Source organism: Phaenicophaeus curvirostris, chromosome 22, assembly GCF_032191515.1.
Source record: "Phaenicophaeus curvirostris isolate KB17595 chromosome 22, BPBGC_Pcur_1.0, whole genome shotgun sequence".
NCBI lineage: Eukaryota > Metazoa > Chordata > Aves > Cuculiformes > Cuculidae > Phaenicophaeus > Phaenicophaeus curvirostris.
The window spans coordinates 5,377,544-5,394,304 of NC_091413.1; the positions used below are offsets into that span (position 1 = coordinate 5,377,544).

Here is a 16,761-nt window from a genome sequence, read left to right on the forward strand (position 1 = left end):
TGGTGGAGTCGTTACCTCTGCAGGGGTTTGGATGGGTACATGAGGTGCTCAGAGATGTGGTTTAGTGGCAGATAAGAATAGTTGGACTCGATGATCCAAGAGGTCTTTTCCAACCTGGTGATTTTATGGTATTAGGAAAAAAATTCTTTACTGAGAGAGTGGTGAAGGCCTGGCCGAGGCTGCCCGGGGCGGCGGCGGAGCCTCAACCCCCCGAGGGGGCTCAACAGAAGCGTCGATGTGACACACCGGGACAGGCTTTAGGGGGCCGGGCTGGCGGTTGGGCTAGATGAGCCGTGAGCTCTTTTTCGCCCCCTTCACGCTTCTCTCTCCGCAGCCCCCGGGCTCAACGGCGCGGGGGAGGAGCCGTGGGAGGGGTGTTAGGAAGGCGGGGAGGGAAAAGCAGCTCTCACTGCTCTGAGACCGAGTCCCCTTCCCAGGGAGCCTCCCCTTCCTGTTCCTGCTGGGCGGCGCTGGGCCGCTCGGGGCGGGGTTTCTAATCGTGAGGAGGGATTTCTTCACGGTGCGAGTGGGGAGGATCCGAGGAGACCTTAGAGCGACCTTCCAGTACCTGAAGGGGCTACGGGAAAGCTGGGAGGGGGCTGTTCACAAAGGCTTGTGGTGATAGGACTGGGGGCAATGGGTGTGAACTGGAGAGGGGAGGATTTAGACTAGGTATGAGGAAGAATTTCTTCACGGTGGAGGCCCTGGCCCAGGTTGCCCAGGGAGGTTGTGGCTGCCCCATCCCTGGAGGGGTTCAAGGCCAGGTTGGATGGGGCTTGGAGCCCCTGATCCAGTGGGAGGTGTCCCTGCCCATGGCAGGGGTGGAACTGGGTGGGCTTTGAGGTGGACTTTAAGGTCCCTTCCAACCCAAACTATCCTATGATTCATAAACATGGGAGGCTGAGCGCCTTCTCAGGAAGGAAAAGCCCTGGGGCTGCGCGTGAAGGATATCAGCTTCTTGTCCATTACGCTCAGAGTGGCTCTCATCTGGTAAAACCCTTCCAGAAAGTCCCTTGACTAATGTGGTTTCAGAGTATTTGCTTTCTGATGAGCAATGGTGAGATGATACCGTTAGCTTTGTCTTGTGAATGCTCTGAGAACTTACATCTTGTTCAGATGATCTAGTGGGAGGTGTCCCTGCCCATGGCAGGGGGGTTGGAACTGGATGATCTTTAAGGTCTTTTCCAACCCAAACTATTTTATGATTCTATGATCTCAAAATTATTGCCTCAAGACTGACATCTGTGTGGTGTCCAGTAGTGCCCCTGTGACTTATTTCTTGTAATGAAAAGAGTCGTAGAATTGTTTGGTTGGAAAAGACCTTTGAAATCGAGTCCAACTGTACCTGTCCACACCTCGTGCATCTGTCTGTTAAACCCTTCCAGGGATGGTGAGTCCACCACTTCTCTGGGCAGCTGTTGCAGTGCCTGAGAATCCTTTCAGGGAAGGGATTTTTCCTAATATCTAATCCAGCTCCCCCCTGGTGCAACTCGAGGCCATTTCCTCTCATCCTATTGTTTGTTATTTGGGAGAAAAGACCAGCGCCCACCTCACCACAACTTCCTTTCAGGGAGCTGTAAATGGTGATGAGGTCTCCCCTCAGCTTCTTTAGGTTAAAAGATGTGGTTTAGTTTGATTGTCAGCAGCGCTCTTCATTCCTCCCAGTGCTGTTGTACAGAATTTGTGTTTGTTTCCTCATCTCCAGTTGCCAGGATAGCAGGCAAACAAACCAGCTGAGCTTTGGAGAAGGGTTCAGGGTTCCTTTGGAGCAAAAGGTCTTAGAGAAGCACAGAATTTTACTTGAGAACATAACTCATCACTCTGACCAAAAGCAATGGGGGGGGATTGGGTTTTGTTTTATATTAAAAAAGCAACCAACCCTTTACAAATTTAGAGGAGTTTGTGATGTTGTAAAGGTGGTGTACAGGGTGACAACCTTCCAGTCAAACTACATATTATTTATTTACTCCATTTTTTGCCCTCTTCTAGTGAAAGGGTTGTAAACCTTAGTGGTTAATATATGGTACTGGAATTGTCTGAGTCCTAGTCCTCAGTCATGATTGAGTCTTTTGGGGTCTTTCTGCCTGGAGGAACATGGAGGGCAGTTTTGACTCAATGTTTCTTTCAGATGTAGTAAATACATTTGTACTTATTGTTCATATTTTGAATTTAGGAGCATTCTGTCATAATCACAATATAATTAAGGTGGAATTAAGGTTATCCTAAGTAGCAGCCTCTCAGTCAGATGTCTCTTACTTGGCTTTTTGATGTGACTTACACAATGTTTACTATTTCCTCTGTAAGTATGTCTTGTCTTTATACAGTCAGCTACCAGTTTCTGGGTGAAAAATACGGAACATCTCAGGGGAGAGAAGTACGCAATGGTGTTAGTTGACATTGTGAAGAGTTTTGAGACTGGCTGAGCAATGATCCACATTCCCAACATTCCAACAGCTGTAAGTGTTTTTTATGACATGTCCTCTGAAAGTTGTTTTCTGAGTTTTCTTCTTCACTTAATGCTTCGATTCATGTAGTCTACCCTTCCTCTGGCTTTACAGGAGAATGTTTTCAAAGGATGGAGTTAGAGCACCTGAAGAGGCTGCGTGAGGTCAACCAGGACCTTCTACACAGGCTCAGAATGATGCAAGAGGAGATGAGAAAAAGACTTTCCAGCAAGCCGCTCTTTCCAGCATCTCTTCCTGATAGAACAGCTACTGAAAGATCTGTCCCCTTGCCCACGGGAGAGGTATGTGTTGTGTCTGTATGGTAGGCAGCAGGTCTGCCTGTGGAGTGGTGTGGGGAAGGAGACATAGGGACACGGAGGAACTGGGTGGAAGATGGAGTCTGAAGGAAAGTAGCTAGACTTTGGTTTATTGTTGATCCTGTGGTCTCAAATACATTCTCATTGAGATCAATTCCTGCCCCAGAAAAACGAGATTTCTTAATCTAAGATAGGAATTAACATTGTGGAGCGTAACTGTTTTGTTTCTTCTAAGCACAAAGGGTGAATGTTTAATGATTCCTGGAAATGGGAAAAGCTGCATTTAGCTGGAAGTGAACCCCCTTTCTAATCTTCTCCAAACACTTAACAATTTCTCATGAATAATATAAAGGTTTTACTTTTTGCCCCACAGGATTTTAAAGGGGTGAGGAGCCTGGAATGAGAGGCTGATTTTCTCTTACTAATGTCTTAATGAAAGATAATTGTAATCTGAATCCCTGGGTAATCTGTGATATGAGGGTCTCTGTCCTTACAGAAGGCAGATCAGGTCGATGCTGGAAACTCTACAGCTGACCCTGCAGTGTTGGTGTCCGTGGAACCTGGAGCTTATGCAGCCAGAGCAGCCCTCTGTTCATCTCTTAAACGCAGCAGCAATAACAGAGGGTTTCAGGAACGACAAGTGAAGATGCAGGAAGCAGTAGGTTTGGATTCCAGCTTTCCTGACAAAGACAAGAATGTTATGTCAGTGTCTGCAATCACGGACGCTGGCCATGTGCCTTTACAGTCTGACCCTGAAGAATATAACGTGCCTGTGAGCAGCTGGTCCGCACGTCCTTTCCTGGGCTATGACTGGATTGCAGGTGAATGCTGAACCTGAAGCAAAGCTTTCAGCGTGATGTGGTAGTATAGATAGTTAAAACACAGTCTGCGACCCCTTTAAATTGAGCTATGATAGATCCGCAGACCTAGCACCCATGTAGCAGGTCTCAGCAGGGCAGATGCAGTTTCGTTAGAAGCCACTCCCCATCCAGACCAGAGGTGACCTGTCCTTCCCTGGAACGGTGAAGTGGAGGTGATCCAGGAACCCAGGCAGTAAATGACAAAGCTGGAGGGGGCTAAAGGGGGTACCAAGAAACCAGAATGAATGAGTGCAGTGAGGGACCCATGCAGTAAACCTCTGGTCTGACACAACACTATGCTTTCCTCATTTTGGTGCTTCAGGCCTTTGGTCTGACTGTTTTGCTTGAGGCTTGCGTTGGTGCTTTCCTAAATGTAGTAAATCCCTGAACTGTTCTCTTTCCTTGGTGTTCTCAGGGCTCCTGGAGACAGAGACTTCAGTAGCAGAAAGGTCGGATCAATACTTTGCTGAGCTGCATGAGTTCCGACAGGCCAACAAAGAAGCTTGTGTTCATGAGCAGCACCTGGAGTAAGTGTGTATGGGGAAGGGGCTGAAGCAGCAGTGTCTCCCTTTAGAGTAATGAGAAGTATATCTGATTGCGGTGGGAAATGTTGAGGGTGGCTTTGTAGGCCTTTATTCATCTTCTAGTCAGAAATGTGTGCTTGGAAGAGGTGGAACTGATCAGAGGGCTTACTCCCTGTCACTAACTGATTTGTTTGTGTGTTTATTTAGGCCCAAGGCTCTGGATCATATAGTTCCGGAACAAGAACCAGATTTGATAACCAGTTCCCATAAGTGTAAGATCAGACTTCTTCCTAAGCCAATTTCTGTGAACAAAAAACTGTGCAGTCTTTGCCTGTTGTTCTGAGAGAGCCCTACAATCGTGTGAGATAAAGAAGAATGTGCTGTTTTTAGCTGCAGCTTCAAAACCAGATTAAACTTCCGACTCCAAAGCTACTGGAGTCTTCTAGGGATCCTCTCTCAATCAGCATTATCTTATTTTGCCAGGGTTTCTTGTAATTGGTTAAAATGTTCTCTTTTTAAGTTGAGGAGGTTAAAGTTTTGGTTTTGCTTTTTAGGAACTTATCTGGGGACAGGAAATGTAAAAGAGACTTCAGGAAAAGCAGTTCTTTCTATAGAAAGCATGTGTGGCACTGTGGTAGAGCACAGCTTTGTTGACTGGGTTGAGAAAGCTTCTGATGTTTCCTTGTTCTGTGGCAGGTGTTTACTGTTATCGATTAAACCAGCGCCTCTTCACTGTCCCTGTGGACTCAGAATCTGCCTGCCCTGTGTGTAAGATCCCACGTGCTCACCAGCCCCCAGAAGAGCCAGCCCATGTCAGGTAGATAAAAATTACTGCTTTGAAACTTCTAGAACTCCAGCAAACAATAGGGGAGAAAAGCTGATCATGTAAGGGAGGAAACATCATCAAAATGGCTCTGTAGAAGGTTGCTGCTCTCAAGGGCGAGATTGCTCTTGCTTAAAAACTCCCTACTGATATTTTTCCATAGGCAGAAATAGTTTTCAAGTCAGTGAGAAATGCATGTTTTCTCTGAATTTGGTCCAGAATCTGAATGTACATGTTAAATGTTTAATGCCCTAATCCAAAACTGTCTTGCTTGGTTCTCTTTGGGATTTTAAACCCTTGGATTCTAAGTGAGGAAGGCATGCAGGTTTCCTCTTGCTTGTGGAAGGTGTAGGCCATTACTTCTCTTGTGTGTTTACAGGGTCAGCATTCCCAGGTCTACCCTTCTGCCTGCCTACAAATACAAAGCCCATCGCAGGAAGAGCTTTGAACTGGCAGACAATCTAGCATTGCCCTCGGTAAGTTGCTGTCTCCTTGCTCTGATACTGATGACACAGCCCAGGCTGGGCATTGTTACAGCACTAGGAAGAAAGAGAATCTGAGACTCGCCCCCCTGGCAGGTTTCCCACCAAAATTTCTGTTTTGTGTCACTGCGATGGCAAGAAAAGCCGTTGGTGTGTGCTTCTGAGTTCATGCTGTTGTATAACTGGCATAAAGTATGTGCCCAAGTGCTTTACGCTTGAGAAAATGCCATATGGAGCTGTGTATTTCTGCGGCGTGACTCACCTGGCTTTTTTCAGATGTTGATCTTTCAACATGATGAGCCATACCTATGACTGCCTGTGTTTCTTTCCACACACATTAGAGTGTGTGGAAAAAGACAGACTTTCATGAAGTATTCACATCTAGAGGGGCCAGGCAAAATCCGTAGTCACAAGGGTAGATTGGAAAGTTGGTCCTGTGTTCCAGCCACAAGGCAGTGCTGCAGGCAGTATTACTAAACAGACCTAGCCCTAGCCTAGAGATTTCCAGGGAAGACACAGGAAGACGCTTGGTTTTGCGGTTTAGGGAACTGGGTGAGTCACTTTGAGACAGGTTCAGAGAGGTCGGGTGCTTGAGCTCACAAAACAGGAGATTGGTTTAGAAATAATTGGCCAGTGAAAAGCAGAATAGCAGACAGCTATGGAGTTCTGCTTCATTAGAACTTTCTCCTTTTCCCTGTTGCTCTTATAAAACTCCTCAAAAGTTAATTAATTACCTGCTAAACCAATAATAGATCAAAATAGGCAATAATAGATCGAAAAGGGCAAAGGACTCCATTGCAGCATTGTCATCTCTTTTCACAGCATTGCCTGGCTGGCTGGAAAAATATCATCCCTTCCAGCAACCCCAAGCTCAGCAGCTTGGATCTGCGAGCTTCATTGAAAGAGAAGCCTTCTCACCATGCTTGCCTGGTAAGAATAACCTGTTAGGAGTCCCTGGAGGTGCTGTGGGATGCACAGATGGGAATTGCGATCCCATCTCTCTGAAGCGTATGATAATCAATGGTGGATCAGCAAATGAGAACGCCTGGAAGATTATCTCCTTATCTTCACAGTGACACAATTTCCTTTTGTTGCTTTGTATAAACGAGTGTGCGCAGACACAAAAAAAGCAAATGGAGCTGGATAAGAGGCGAAAACATGGATCCAACAGAGCAGCTCCAAGATTTAATTCCAACTGCCTCAATTCTGTGAACTACTGACTTAAATTGCCCTGGGGAACGGATGGGCACGGGGTGTGGAAATCACTCTGGAGAAGAAATAAATCTTTGAAGAGATCTTTCTTACTTTTCGTAGTTATGAGCAACTAATACAGCTGAAAGTACAAACAGATACGTGTTTTCACTTTCTGGTTTGCCTTTTGCATCTACTTCTAAGCAGATGCTTGAGTTTTCCTACCTAGGACTGGATAAAGTGATGTGTCCAGGATGACTAACTAGTACCGTTACCAGTAGGACAGCTGGGGCAACGGAGTTCATCTACCACATTAACTAAGTAAATCAGAATTTTAACGCTAACTCTGAACGCCAGGGTGAGGGGTTGGCCTCTTTGAGGCCTGGTTCAATGGCATGCATACAAATATGTTCATTTCCAGATGTTTGAAACATGACAGATAACTTGGTAGTGTCATAAACTTGAGTAACTCAATAGTTTAGTTAAATCAAAAAAAATCCAGTTTACTTTCAGTATAATGTCTGTAGCTCCAAGATGCGTTACATCAGGGGAATTCTGAGTGTGAAAAGACAAGTTAAAGTAAAATGAGATTTTATTCATCAAAAAGCCAGATAATGTCTTATAATCTCTGCAAGTTATACTTGCCTTTGCACTTACAAGCTTTTTGGAGATAAACCAAAAAACATTTTGATGTTTTTAAATTGTACCAAACCAAAATATATAGTGTGATCTGCTTGAACTTTACAGAGCGATCTTGCTTTCCTTGTATAAAACCAATAAAACTAGTGTCATAAACCTCTTAATTTATCCTGAAATAAATGACAGCAAGCCTGTTCCACTTTATCAACAGAGAACATGAAGCACGGTAAGATTGAGTATCTTATACGAGATCTGTCTGGTGAGTGCAGGATGGATCCAATGCAGAACTCAAAATGTCTCATGACAGCTAGAAATACTTTCCATCTTTTACACTTGTGAAAGTACTGGAAGTGTAATTATGGCTCTCTTCCTCCACAGGTGAAGGAATTCAGTGACACTGCACCTGCTTGCCCAAGTTAATGTCAGATTGTCTCTTCGAATGTTGGTTCTGGCCTCTTTGATGCCGCCCTTATTTGCAAGCTGAAAGAGACTGAAAAGGATGCCTGTTTAAGGAACCTTTTGGGTTTTTTTTTCCTTCATCTCCCTCCTTCTCTCTCCAGTGCAAGGCTTAGCCTTACAATGCTGGATCCTGTCCATGGTAGCAAATCTTCAGAAAAGGTTCTTTTCCCCTTTAACCCTCCCTTCGTACTCTCCTTCTTGTGTTCTCACATCCCCTTTCAGGTGGAGCTTCTCACAAATGCTTGGTCTCAAAATATTTTTTTTTTTAATTATCTGAGTCATCCCAATGGTCCTTTTTGCCAATAAAAAATGTTTCACTTTCACATTAAGAGGACTGATTTCAATCTCCGTGTTAAAATATTGGCACCTTAGCTCACTCTCTTGTCTGAACTGGTATAGGGAATTGTTTCTTATGCTTTTTGATTGTTACTCTTTCAGAGCAGGAAATCTGATTTGCCCCATAACTTGGAGAATGACCTGATGGTTCTATGTTTGTTTTATAATTACGTCTCCATTTACGTGCAGAATAAGCTTATATCGTGACCCTTTTTGCATGGGGAATCTACACAGCATGCTCAGTTTTTCCCACAAAGCTCAAGCAGGTTCTGCATTTTTAAACTTCTACTCTGAGGACTGTCAGGTCAGTTTGTAGTTGATAGTATAGAGAAACAGATTTCTCTGCTGGCCAACTTGGTCTTCTCTTTTCATTCATAAATGAAAGCATCGAAAGATTTTACAATTGGAGCTTGGTTATTATTGTTGATACATGATCCAGAATCTAATCTAGAATCCTTTGTTTCTAGCTGCACTATTTCTGTGGAAGAGAGACAGGAGGTCTGGAAGTGAGTAAACCCATAGTTTTTCAGTTAGGACAGCTGACCATGAATGTGCACGGAGGCCTCGTCTTCTAGTAAGAAGGTGATTCACGTGTAGTCAAGTTTCAGATCCTAATCTTATTTCAAAGCAGAGTTACCAAAAAGATGCTTACACTAATTTGGCGTGGCCTGCAGTTGAGGTCAATGCCTGTAGCCATCTCTTTTCTTACAGTTGCTCTGCTGAGGTCTGTAGAGCTGTGAGCTAAGCAGTGTGGCTGCTGGTTGTGTTTGAGATGTCGACATTACAAATCCTAGTTAGTTTAAATGCAAGGAATAACAACAGGAAAGTAATTTCTAGAAAGCGAGGTCATGGTTTATGAGAACCAGCTTTTGTTTTGTTTTGGTACTGAATATGAAACAAAATCTCAATCCAAAAGATGGGCAAAGGAGTTTTATCCAGCCTAGAGCAGTAATGAGTAACAGGCCTGCTCGAGATGCCTTTGAACCATGTGCTCTGAGGAGCGGTTTGGGTGTGGATACTGTAGTGAGTTAGAGTGTAATAACACAGTTTTACACAGGCGCTTTGAACTATGGTAAACGTTACACAGTTGGAGATAATGCACCCTTTCATGATTGAGGATGGTGGAGGTGTTACCTGTGGGCATGTCATAAAGGAACACGTCTGTTTACTGGATGGAAAATTGCATATCATCCGGTGTTAAAGCAGCTTCTGCACTTGAGCTGTGGACTTTGCAGCAACCTGCGCTGTGATGGATTCTTCACTTCCAGGGAAGAACAGGGTGGGGTGGGTTAATGTTCATGGGATGTCAGGATTGTGGGTTAGCAGAACAGGAATGTTTGGAGGCCAGGGGCTTCTGGAGAGGAGGCTAAGCAGAGGTGAGGCTGTGGGAGTGTGTAGTAGGAAGCCAGAGTGCTGAGAATTGTGTTGGGAGGAGGCAGATGGCATGAAATACTGGGACTGTGGAGAGGAGGGCTGAACTGGGCAAGGAGGAATTTGATGTGGAGTGGAGGGAGACCTTGGCTGATCTGGGCTTCAAAATGGTGTGGTAGGAAGGGTTCCCAATATTGTACCACTGTCTCCGGAGCTTAACGACCTAATAATACAAATGCTGAACTTTGTAATGCAGGCGCAGGGCCCTGGGATAGCTTATCTCCCATTCTTGGAGGGAGTCATGTATGGCCTGTGGCAGAGATCTAGGGAAAGATGTCCACCTGGTGCCCGAGATGCATGGTAAACCCCAAGGAGAAAGAATTTTCTGTAACAGGCGGTGAGGAACAGTCCACTGAAGCCTGGCTTCATTTGCGTTGTTGTTACATTGGAGACCAGGAGATGTTTGTTGTGATGGTTTTAAGATGAAGTTTTTTTATCTTGATCAGTTAGGTGTGGGAAGAGAGGACTCAAATGTGGCCATAGAGAGGTGGCAGTCTATTCCCAACTGTCTTCTGCAATGAGGCTTAAAATCCCTTGAGGATAAGGTAGGAATCTCACTCTGATGTGTGACTGATGGCTGTGATTACAGTGGAGAATGTTTGACAAAATTGGAAGGTACTATGTTGCTCCCACTTGGAAGCCACTAGAAGCTGGAAAAGCCACAGTGAAGTCTAGTGTTCTTAACATGACCTCAGTTATTTTTTTTCAACTCATAGCACCTAGGAACGTGCCAGCTCAGTGTGTGCAGCTGTATCGTCTGTCGATGGCTGACTCCAGTGGCTTTACCCGTTTGTGTTGGTTTTCTTTTGACATGACAATGCCTGCCTGATGCTTTGATGGTAAAACTGGTGGTTTAGTTCCACGTTCTGACTGTGCTGCATGCATACAACCCTACGGTAATAGATAAGCTGGGAAATCCAGCTTTGCTTAATTAAACAAATCAGACACAGTAAGTAATGTTTGTGGTTGGTTTTAACAGAGCAGTGCAGTTCAGCCTTTAAAACCTAGTTCTGTCTGCTTCTCAGTGACAGTGTAAGGCTGCTGTTAGGGGTTTGTCTATCTGCCCCCTCTCAGCAAAGGCAGTTTTGTTGCTGTCTCGGGTGCTTCTTGCTGTCAGTACCTTGTAAGAATTAGTACCAAGAGTCTTGAATGAATGTAGTGCTGATTTATTCATTCTGGACTTGGTTTTCTCTTGGTTTTCTTCTTTTTTCTTGGGTTTCTCTTACAAGTCTTATAAGCAGCAGCTGAGGGAACTAGGATTGTTTAGCCTAGAGAAGAGGAGGCTGAGGGGAGACCTCCTCGCTCTATACGACTCCCTGAAGGCAGGTTGTGGTGAGGTGGCTGCTGGTCTCTTCTCCCAAGTAACAACTGATAGGACGAGAGGAAATGGCTTCAAGTTGTGCCAGGGGAGGTTTAGATTGGATATTGTGAAAAATGTCTCTATTAAGCGAGTGGTGAAGACCTGGCAGAGGCTGCCCAGGGCAGCGGGGGACTCTCCAGCCCTGAAGGGGTTCAAAAACCGTGTGGCTGTGGCATGTGAGGACATGGTTTAGTAGGCACAGTGAGGTTGGGCTGACGGTTAGACTGGTGGATCTTAGAAGTCTTTTCCAACCTTTACAATTCTATGTTGCTATGATTCTCCTTCAGCTGGTATTTTCCATTGGTTTCTGCAGAGCAAAACCACACTACCAGGAAGAGGAAAGTAAGAGTCATAGAAGAAAAATGTTATACTCTTTGAAAAGACTATGTCCTGAAAATATTCCCGTTTGTTTCTTTCTCAGAAGGTCAGCAAGGGAAAGCTCGTCTTGCTTCTGTTAATAGAAAGGCTTCATAATGCTCAGCTTTTAGATGAAAATGAGACTACCAAGAAAAGATATGAGTTACTCAAAGGGTCTGTTACAGTACTGGAACTAATGACTTGCATTCCTGTGTTTTAACCACACAGCCAGCCTTCCCCAAACATTCCTATTTTCAAATTTGGATTAAAATACATAGAATTGGAACTCTTGGTGCTTTTGCTGCTTCCCTGTTTTATTTACCCAGGCTTTATGCATAGAGCACATTTCAGTTGCAGTAACAGCATTAACAATTGCGTAAAGTATTTGCCCAAAGGGTAGTTAATAAGAGAAACTCAGGCATATCTCATTACTGTTTTGGACTTAGTAAAGTTCTTCGCCTTTCCAGTAGTAGAGATTTAAGAGTTACTCAGTTGAATTGACTGAGTTTGTATTTGTTTGTGTAAATGTGAGCAGAATTTCTCGTTATTAGAAGGAAGTGAAATGCTCATAATTCTGGGAATCTTTTAGAAGGATGTATTTATTCCCAAAGTAAAAGAAGAAAAAAGAAAGTTAATACAGGGAGTGCAGTAAGATCATACATAATTTCCAGTAAATGACAGAATGGTGTTTCATCCTGAAACAGCTGGTTTGTTTGGGAGCTGTTTATTGACTTAAGATGAACTCCCCAGGTTAAATGCTTTGCTGAAATAGCTGAACCTGGCTACGAGCGACCTGTCAGTTCACACATACAAAATATCTGAAAGCAGATCTTTTGAGGAATGGCAAGACTCTGCAAAAGCGTCTTTTACCTCTTGCTTTGGTTCTGCTCTATGCTTGAAACTCTCACTTCATAGCGCCTTTCACTGAAGTTTTTCATAGCATCTTCTGCCAAGAATTTACAGAACAGAATTCTTGAGTGCCGGAGTCTACTTTCTGGTTAGATTCTGTTCGCGGTTGAATAGCGACTTCCAAAAAACTGTAGGTGAAAATTGGCTCTGATGGGTTAGGTTTTAGTTTTAATGAACCTCAAATAATCAATACCCAGACTGGAGTACGAGAACACCATTAAAAATGTGAAATCTGATACTCAAAATTTAAGAAATGCTAGCGTTAAATCTCCTTTGCACTTGGCCATTCCTTCTAACACAGTTTTTATTTGCAGCAACCAATCAATCCGAGTTTCCCTCATCAGCGCTTTCCTCCCTGCAGAGCTGGTCTCCTTCCTCTCCAGTCCTAGTCGTGGCTGTCACCTAGTTTAAGCTTTTTCATGCCCTCAGTTGGTTCTGTCTTTGTCCTTTATATGAATTATGTGGCACTTTCTTTCCAAAACTTTGAAGGTCTCCTTGAAAACAGAGGAGGTCATCGTCTTCTCAGCTGAAAAACAAGGTCTTTTAAGTGTCCGATAAAGCTTGACACCACACTCATTAAGAATAACTATGCAGTCAAGATCAAATAATGTGAACCTTGAACGTGCTGCTTTGAGTGTACTTAACCATTTTGACTAGACTTTCTATGTCAGGGGAATTACTGTGACATAAAAAAGGTGTAAATATACTGCAAGTTGGCTGCTGCTGATTAGTGCTCTGTGTGGACGTACTGTATGTTTAGAAACTTAGTTTCATGCCTTTTACCAGTCCTTCCATGTAACTGATATCTTTACAGGAGTCTTCCTACAGTTTCTGGTGAGGAAAGGGAAACCAGGAGCTTTAGATCTCCAGAGAAGGACTTTGACCTGAGGAAAGACCAAGCTGAAGTCAAAGCTGGTGCTCGTGGATTAATTTGTGTCAGTGCAAACGCCAGGGGTGTGGAGAGGGGCCCAAACCAAATAATGCTGTCGTGGCTCATTAAGTTTTACAGTATGATTACTGCAGCAAAAGAGCAGCAGAGACGAGTTTTGCTTTAAATTAAACCAGTGCTAGGGTGTTGTGGGCATGTGCTAGGGCATGAAGGATCTTTAAAATGCCGCAACCTTCACGTGGTATTACCCATCCAACCTTTATTACCCACTACTTTCTTTGTAGCTGTGATGAACGAGTGGCTGTCCTGCCAGGAGCCTGGAAGGTTCACCCTTGAGCCTCTCCATTTCACAGAATCACAGAATCACAGAATAACCAGGTTGGAAGAGACCCACCGGATCATCGAGTCCAACCGTTCCTATCAAACACTAAACCATATCCATATTTCTAGCAAGGTATGGTCGGAAGGGCAGAAAGCAAATGATATTCAAATAACAACATCTTTAAGAAGAGCTTTCTCTGTGGAGAATGACGATGTGTAAATCTACCACTCTTCTAGAAGCTGTAGTCACAATTACTGAAAGTACAGACATGATGTGATCTTTCTTCTTAGCTCATCTCTCTCTCAGCCAGCCTGTGGGCATAGTAATTCTGTGACACGGTTTTGGTTTCTTTCATGGAAGCTGAGTCTCTCCTGAGAGTACTGAGTTCTCTGTCAGCTCTTCTCATTTTTCAGTCTGACTCAAAAAGCGCTTTAGTTTTGAAGCTGCTGTGCACCAGAAAAAAAAGACATTTTATACAGGTTCTTTTTTTTGTTACATTAGTTACTTTATCACTGTGTAAGGCAGGAGTGTTGGTTATCAAAAACAGTTTTAAGATTTTTATCTGCATCAACTTTATGTAAATGATATCTGTAAAAGAAATTGAATTGAAAAGTAAGCTGTGTTATCATTATTATTAGCATGAGCAGTCTGACACATTTGTAGCTGCTTAAAGTAGTGTTTCAATCAAAGTTTTGAATGGCTCAAGCCACTCAAAAAGTGAATAAAATGACAGAAAGACATATCATTGTATCTTGTTTAGCGTATAAGCACTGAGTCCAAATCTCTGGTAGCAGAAATACAGAGTTACAATTCCACGACACTGGATTCTTTAAGCAGAACAACGCTACGAGTGACTTTGTGGATTCTGGAAAGCCTGAGGGTAGCCCTGCCTTATATTCTGCTGCATAAACTGAGGGTATGTTTGGGTGGAAGTAACTAGAATGAAAACTATGGGACATTAATGGAATCAATGGGCTTTCTGTGGGGGGATACATAGATCTTGGCTGAAGCAAGATTCCTGACAGTAAGACTATATTAGCTGAGGAGATTCTTGTTTCCCAGTGCATCTTGGTTCTCTGCTGTGTGGACAACTCTTCCAACAGCTCTGTTGTGGCTCAGAGTCAGAAAAATGCTGATTGTTTTCCTGAGCTTCCCACAGTCAGGAATTGGCTGTTTCACCTAAGTGCTTTTTGACGTTATATGCTGTAATGTAAAAAAAAAAGTAACTTCATCATTGCTTGGGAAGAGGCCGGGATGCGTCTCCTTCCGTTGGTTGTTCATTAATTGCCAAGAAATTTTCTGTACTCAGCAAGAGCACAGCTGATTGAAACAAAGGTCTCAAGTCGCAAACAAACAAGAATGAGTCTATTCTTTTATTTTAGATTGCTGGTTTGCATATGCGTGAAACTTTATGTAAAGCAAGGAAGACGATCGCTTCTTCTATTATTTTTACTAGAAAACAGGAACGCCCTGTGAGAATGACCATCTACAGCTACTGAAATGACTTTGGATTTCCCCTGTGCATTGGGATTTTATTATGACCCCAACTCATTTTATTTTTTTTCCTGCTGGGAATTCTTGTTTCAAGTCATTGCTACATTTCAACAAATATGCAACATGAGCTTCCTGCCATCTTCTTTGTTGATCACAGTGGACAAATATACCAAGGTGAATTCCTAAATCAATATAGCTCTGCACGTCATGTTATCAAGAGCATCTGCAATGTACTTAACATGTGGCAGAGTGGTTTGATTGATGGGACATGAGTAAATGGATTGATAAATATTTAATACTAAGAATAAGAGAAATGCATGTGCCAGAAAATAAGTATCAGTACTGGAGTGGCATAGAGGGACAGAATTTTGTCAATCTGTGAGAGATTTTATTCCTTTTTACACGTTCAGACAAGTCCAAATACTTTGTCACTCTGGCCAGTTCAAGCTCTGATTGCTTACTCAGTAAATTATGTTTCTCAATGAGATCTCATTGTACCGGTGTCGCCCTCCCTCCCATCTGTCCTCTTTTGCCTCCCAAAGATTTCCAGACAGCTTTAGGATGTCGGCTTCCCTTACAGTGCCTGAAATGATTGAGATCCCAAATACTCTCACTGCGTGTTGTTACCATAGCATCCCTTTGCAAGATCCCCAGGAGGAGAGCTCTCCAAGGGCTAAAATGCATAAATAGATTACGTGGTGTCGAGAAAATTCATTCTTGGTGACTGCTTGCTTTCCTTCCTTTAACCGTGAGATTTTTCTTTTTTAATATAGTAAATGCTTCCTATTTCTTTTTTAACTTGTTAAGGATTCCACCTTTCATTTGTACCCCTTGTGGGATGTCGTGTATATCGCTGCCTTTGGCACTACTGAGACTCCTGGGGAAGTTTTAGGGTCTGGTGGTGTTTCATCTAGCTGAGGAGCAAGGGTTTAGTGATATTTCATCAGCGTTCTGCAGTGCTCTAAATAGCAACACTGACAGACACCAAAATACAGATTTTACACAAGGTTATTTTAATATGTATCCTTTTGAATTCAGTGGTGTCCTTTATCTCTTTCACCGAAGCTTAGAGATGACACTTCTCTCAATGCTTTTATGCCACTGATACAGCTCGATATATAATGACTGTATATACGTATTAAAACCTACAAGGAACCATGCTAAAAGAACCATATGAAACTAAAATCAGCCGTGTCCTGAGTGCTTTTGCCTCAATGTGTCTGTAACAATGCTGCTTCTACAGTATAAAAATTCCCTAAGCATTAGCCAAGCTCGGCACAGAGTGAATTAATTAAAATAGAAAATGCCAGGCAACATTGTCTTCAGCCATTGCTGATTTGACATTTAAAACAAAAGGAAATTCAGATGTTAGAGAGCAATGCATGTAATAAAATAAACAATGTAAATAATAATAGCATGCTCCTAGGGACTTTGCCTGGTTTTTTTTGATAGATGTTGTCCTGTGATGGTAGAACAGAGAAATAGGGGTTGTTTGTTTCCTTCTATTTGTTCTGCTTTTTTTTTTTTCATGTTAACATAGAAAATTATTTTCTAGGAAATGCAGGCAATATTTAGAGAACAACAGTGTGGGTTTATTATAAAACAGAGGTGCTTCTTCCAGTTACTGATAGGACTTCTTTTGGAAAGCCCCTTTCATTGTCTTTGAATTCAAAGCACACAGAGGCTGAAATTAATGCACTCAGTTCAAAATATGTGCAGGTCAGAACATTCCTACAAACACAACCTCTTCACCCTTCTCATTGCTGTTTCTTTCATTACAGGCTTGTAAAAGCTTTGTGCCTTGTAGTAACCTTCCTGAAAACCCAGCAGCAACAATAAGCGCTTTCCGCTTCCTACCCTTTCAAGTGTCTCGTTCGATGAAGGATGGATTTCAGAGTAAGAAGTTCTGAGCAGGGTGTCAGCT

General features: G+C 43.1%; 1 protein-coding gene across 2 annotated transcripts; it reads left to right on the plus strand.

The window, feature by feature from the left end:
* Nucleotides 1-507: 507 nt before the first annotated feature.
* MIIP (migration and invasion inhibitory protein) lies at nt 508-8,062 on the plus strand. 2 transcript variants are annotated; one of them, XM_069874830.1, is made up of 10 exons: nt 508-564; nt 2,325-2,456; nt 2,535-2,746; nt 3,258-3,582; nt 4,037-4,148; nt 4,353-4,417; nt 4,842-4,962; nt 5,348-5,444; nt 6,273-6,380; nt 7,659-8,062. In XM_069874830.1, exons 3-10 carry the CDS (start codon nt 2,576-2,578, stop codon nt 7,698-7,700), a joined length of 1,041 nt encoding a protein of 346 aa, XP_069730931.1. In that variant the 5' UTR covers nt 508-564; nt 2,325-2,456; nt 2,535-2,575; the 3' UTR covers nt 7,701-8,062. The 2 variants fall into 2 exon arrangements, with proteins under 2 accessions (XP_069730931.1, XP_069730930.1); XM_069874829.1 differs by having other exon boundaries at nt 2,559-2,746.
* Nucleotides 8,063-16,761: the final 8,699 nt, after the last annotated feature.

What these genes read in the sequence shown, in the direction of transcription:
- MIIP (XM_069874830.1), top strand. Translation starts at nt 2,576, where the DNA reads ATGGAGTTAGAGCACCTGAAGAGGCTGCGTGAGGTCAACCAGGACCTT. An exon ending in GATAACCAGTTCCCATAAGT is followed by an intron (nt 4,418 to 4,841) that starts GTAAGATCAGAC and finishes GTTCTGTGGCAG; the next exon opens with GTGTTTACTGTTATCGATTA. An exon ending in GAAGAGCCAGCCCATGTCAG is followed by an intron (nt 4,963 to 5,347) that starts GTAGATAAAAAT and finishes GTGTGTTTACAG; the next exon opens with GGTCAGCATTCCCAGGTCTA.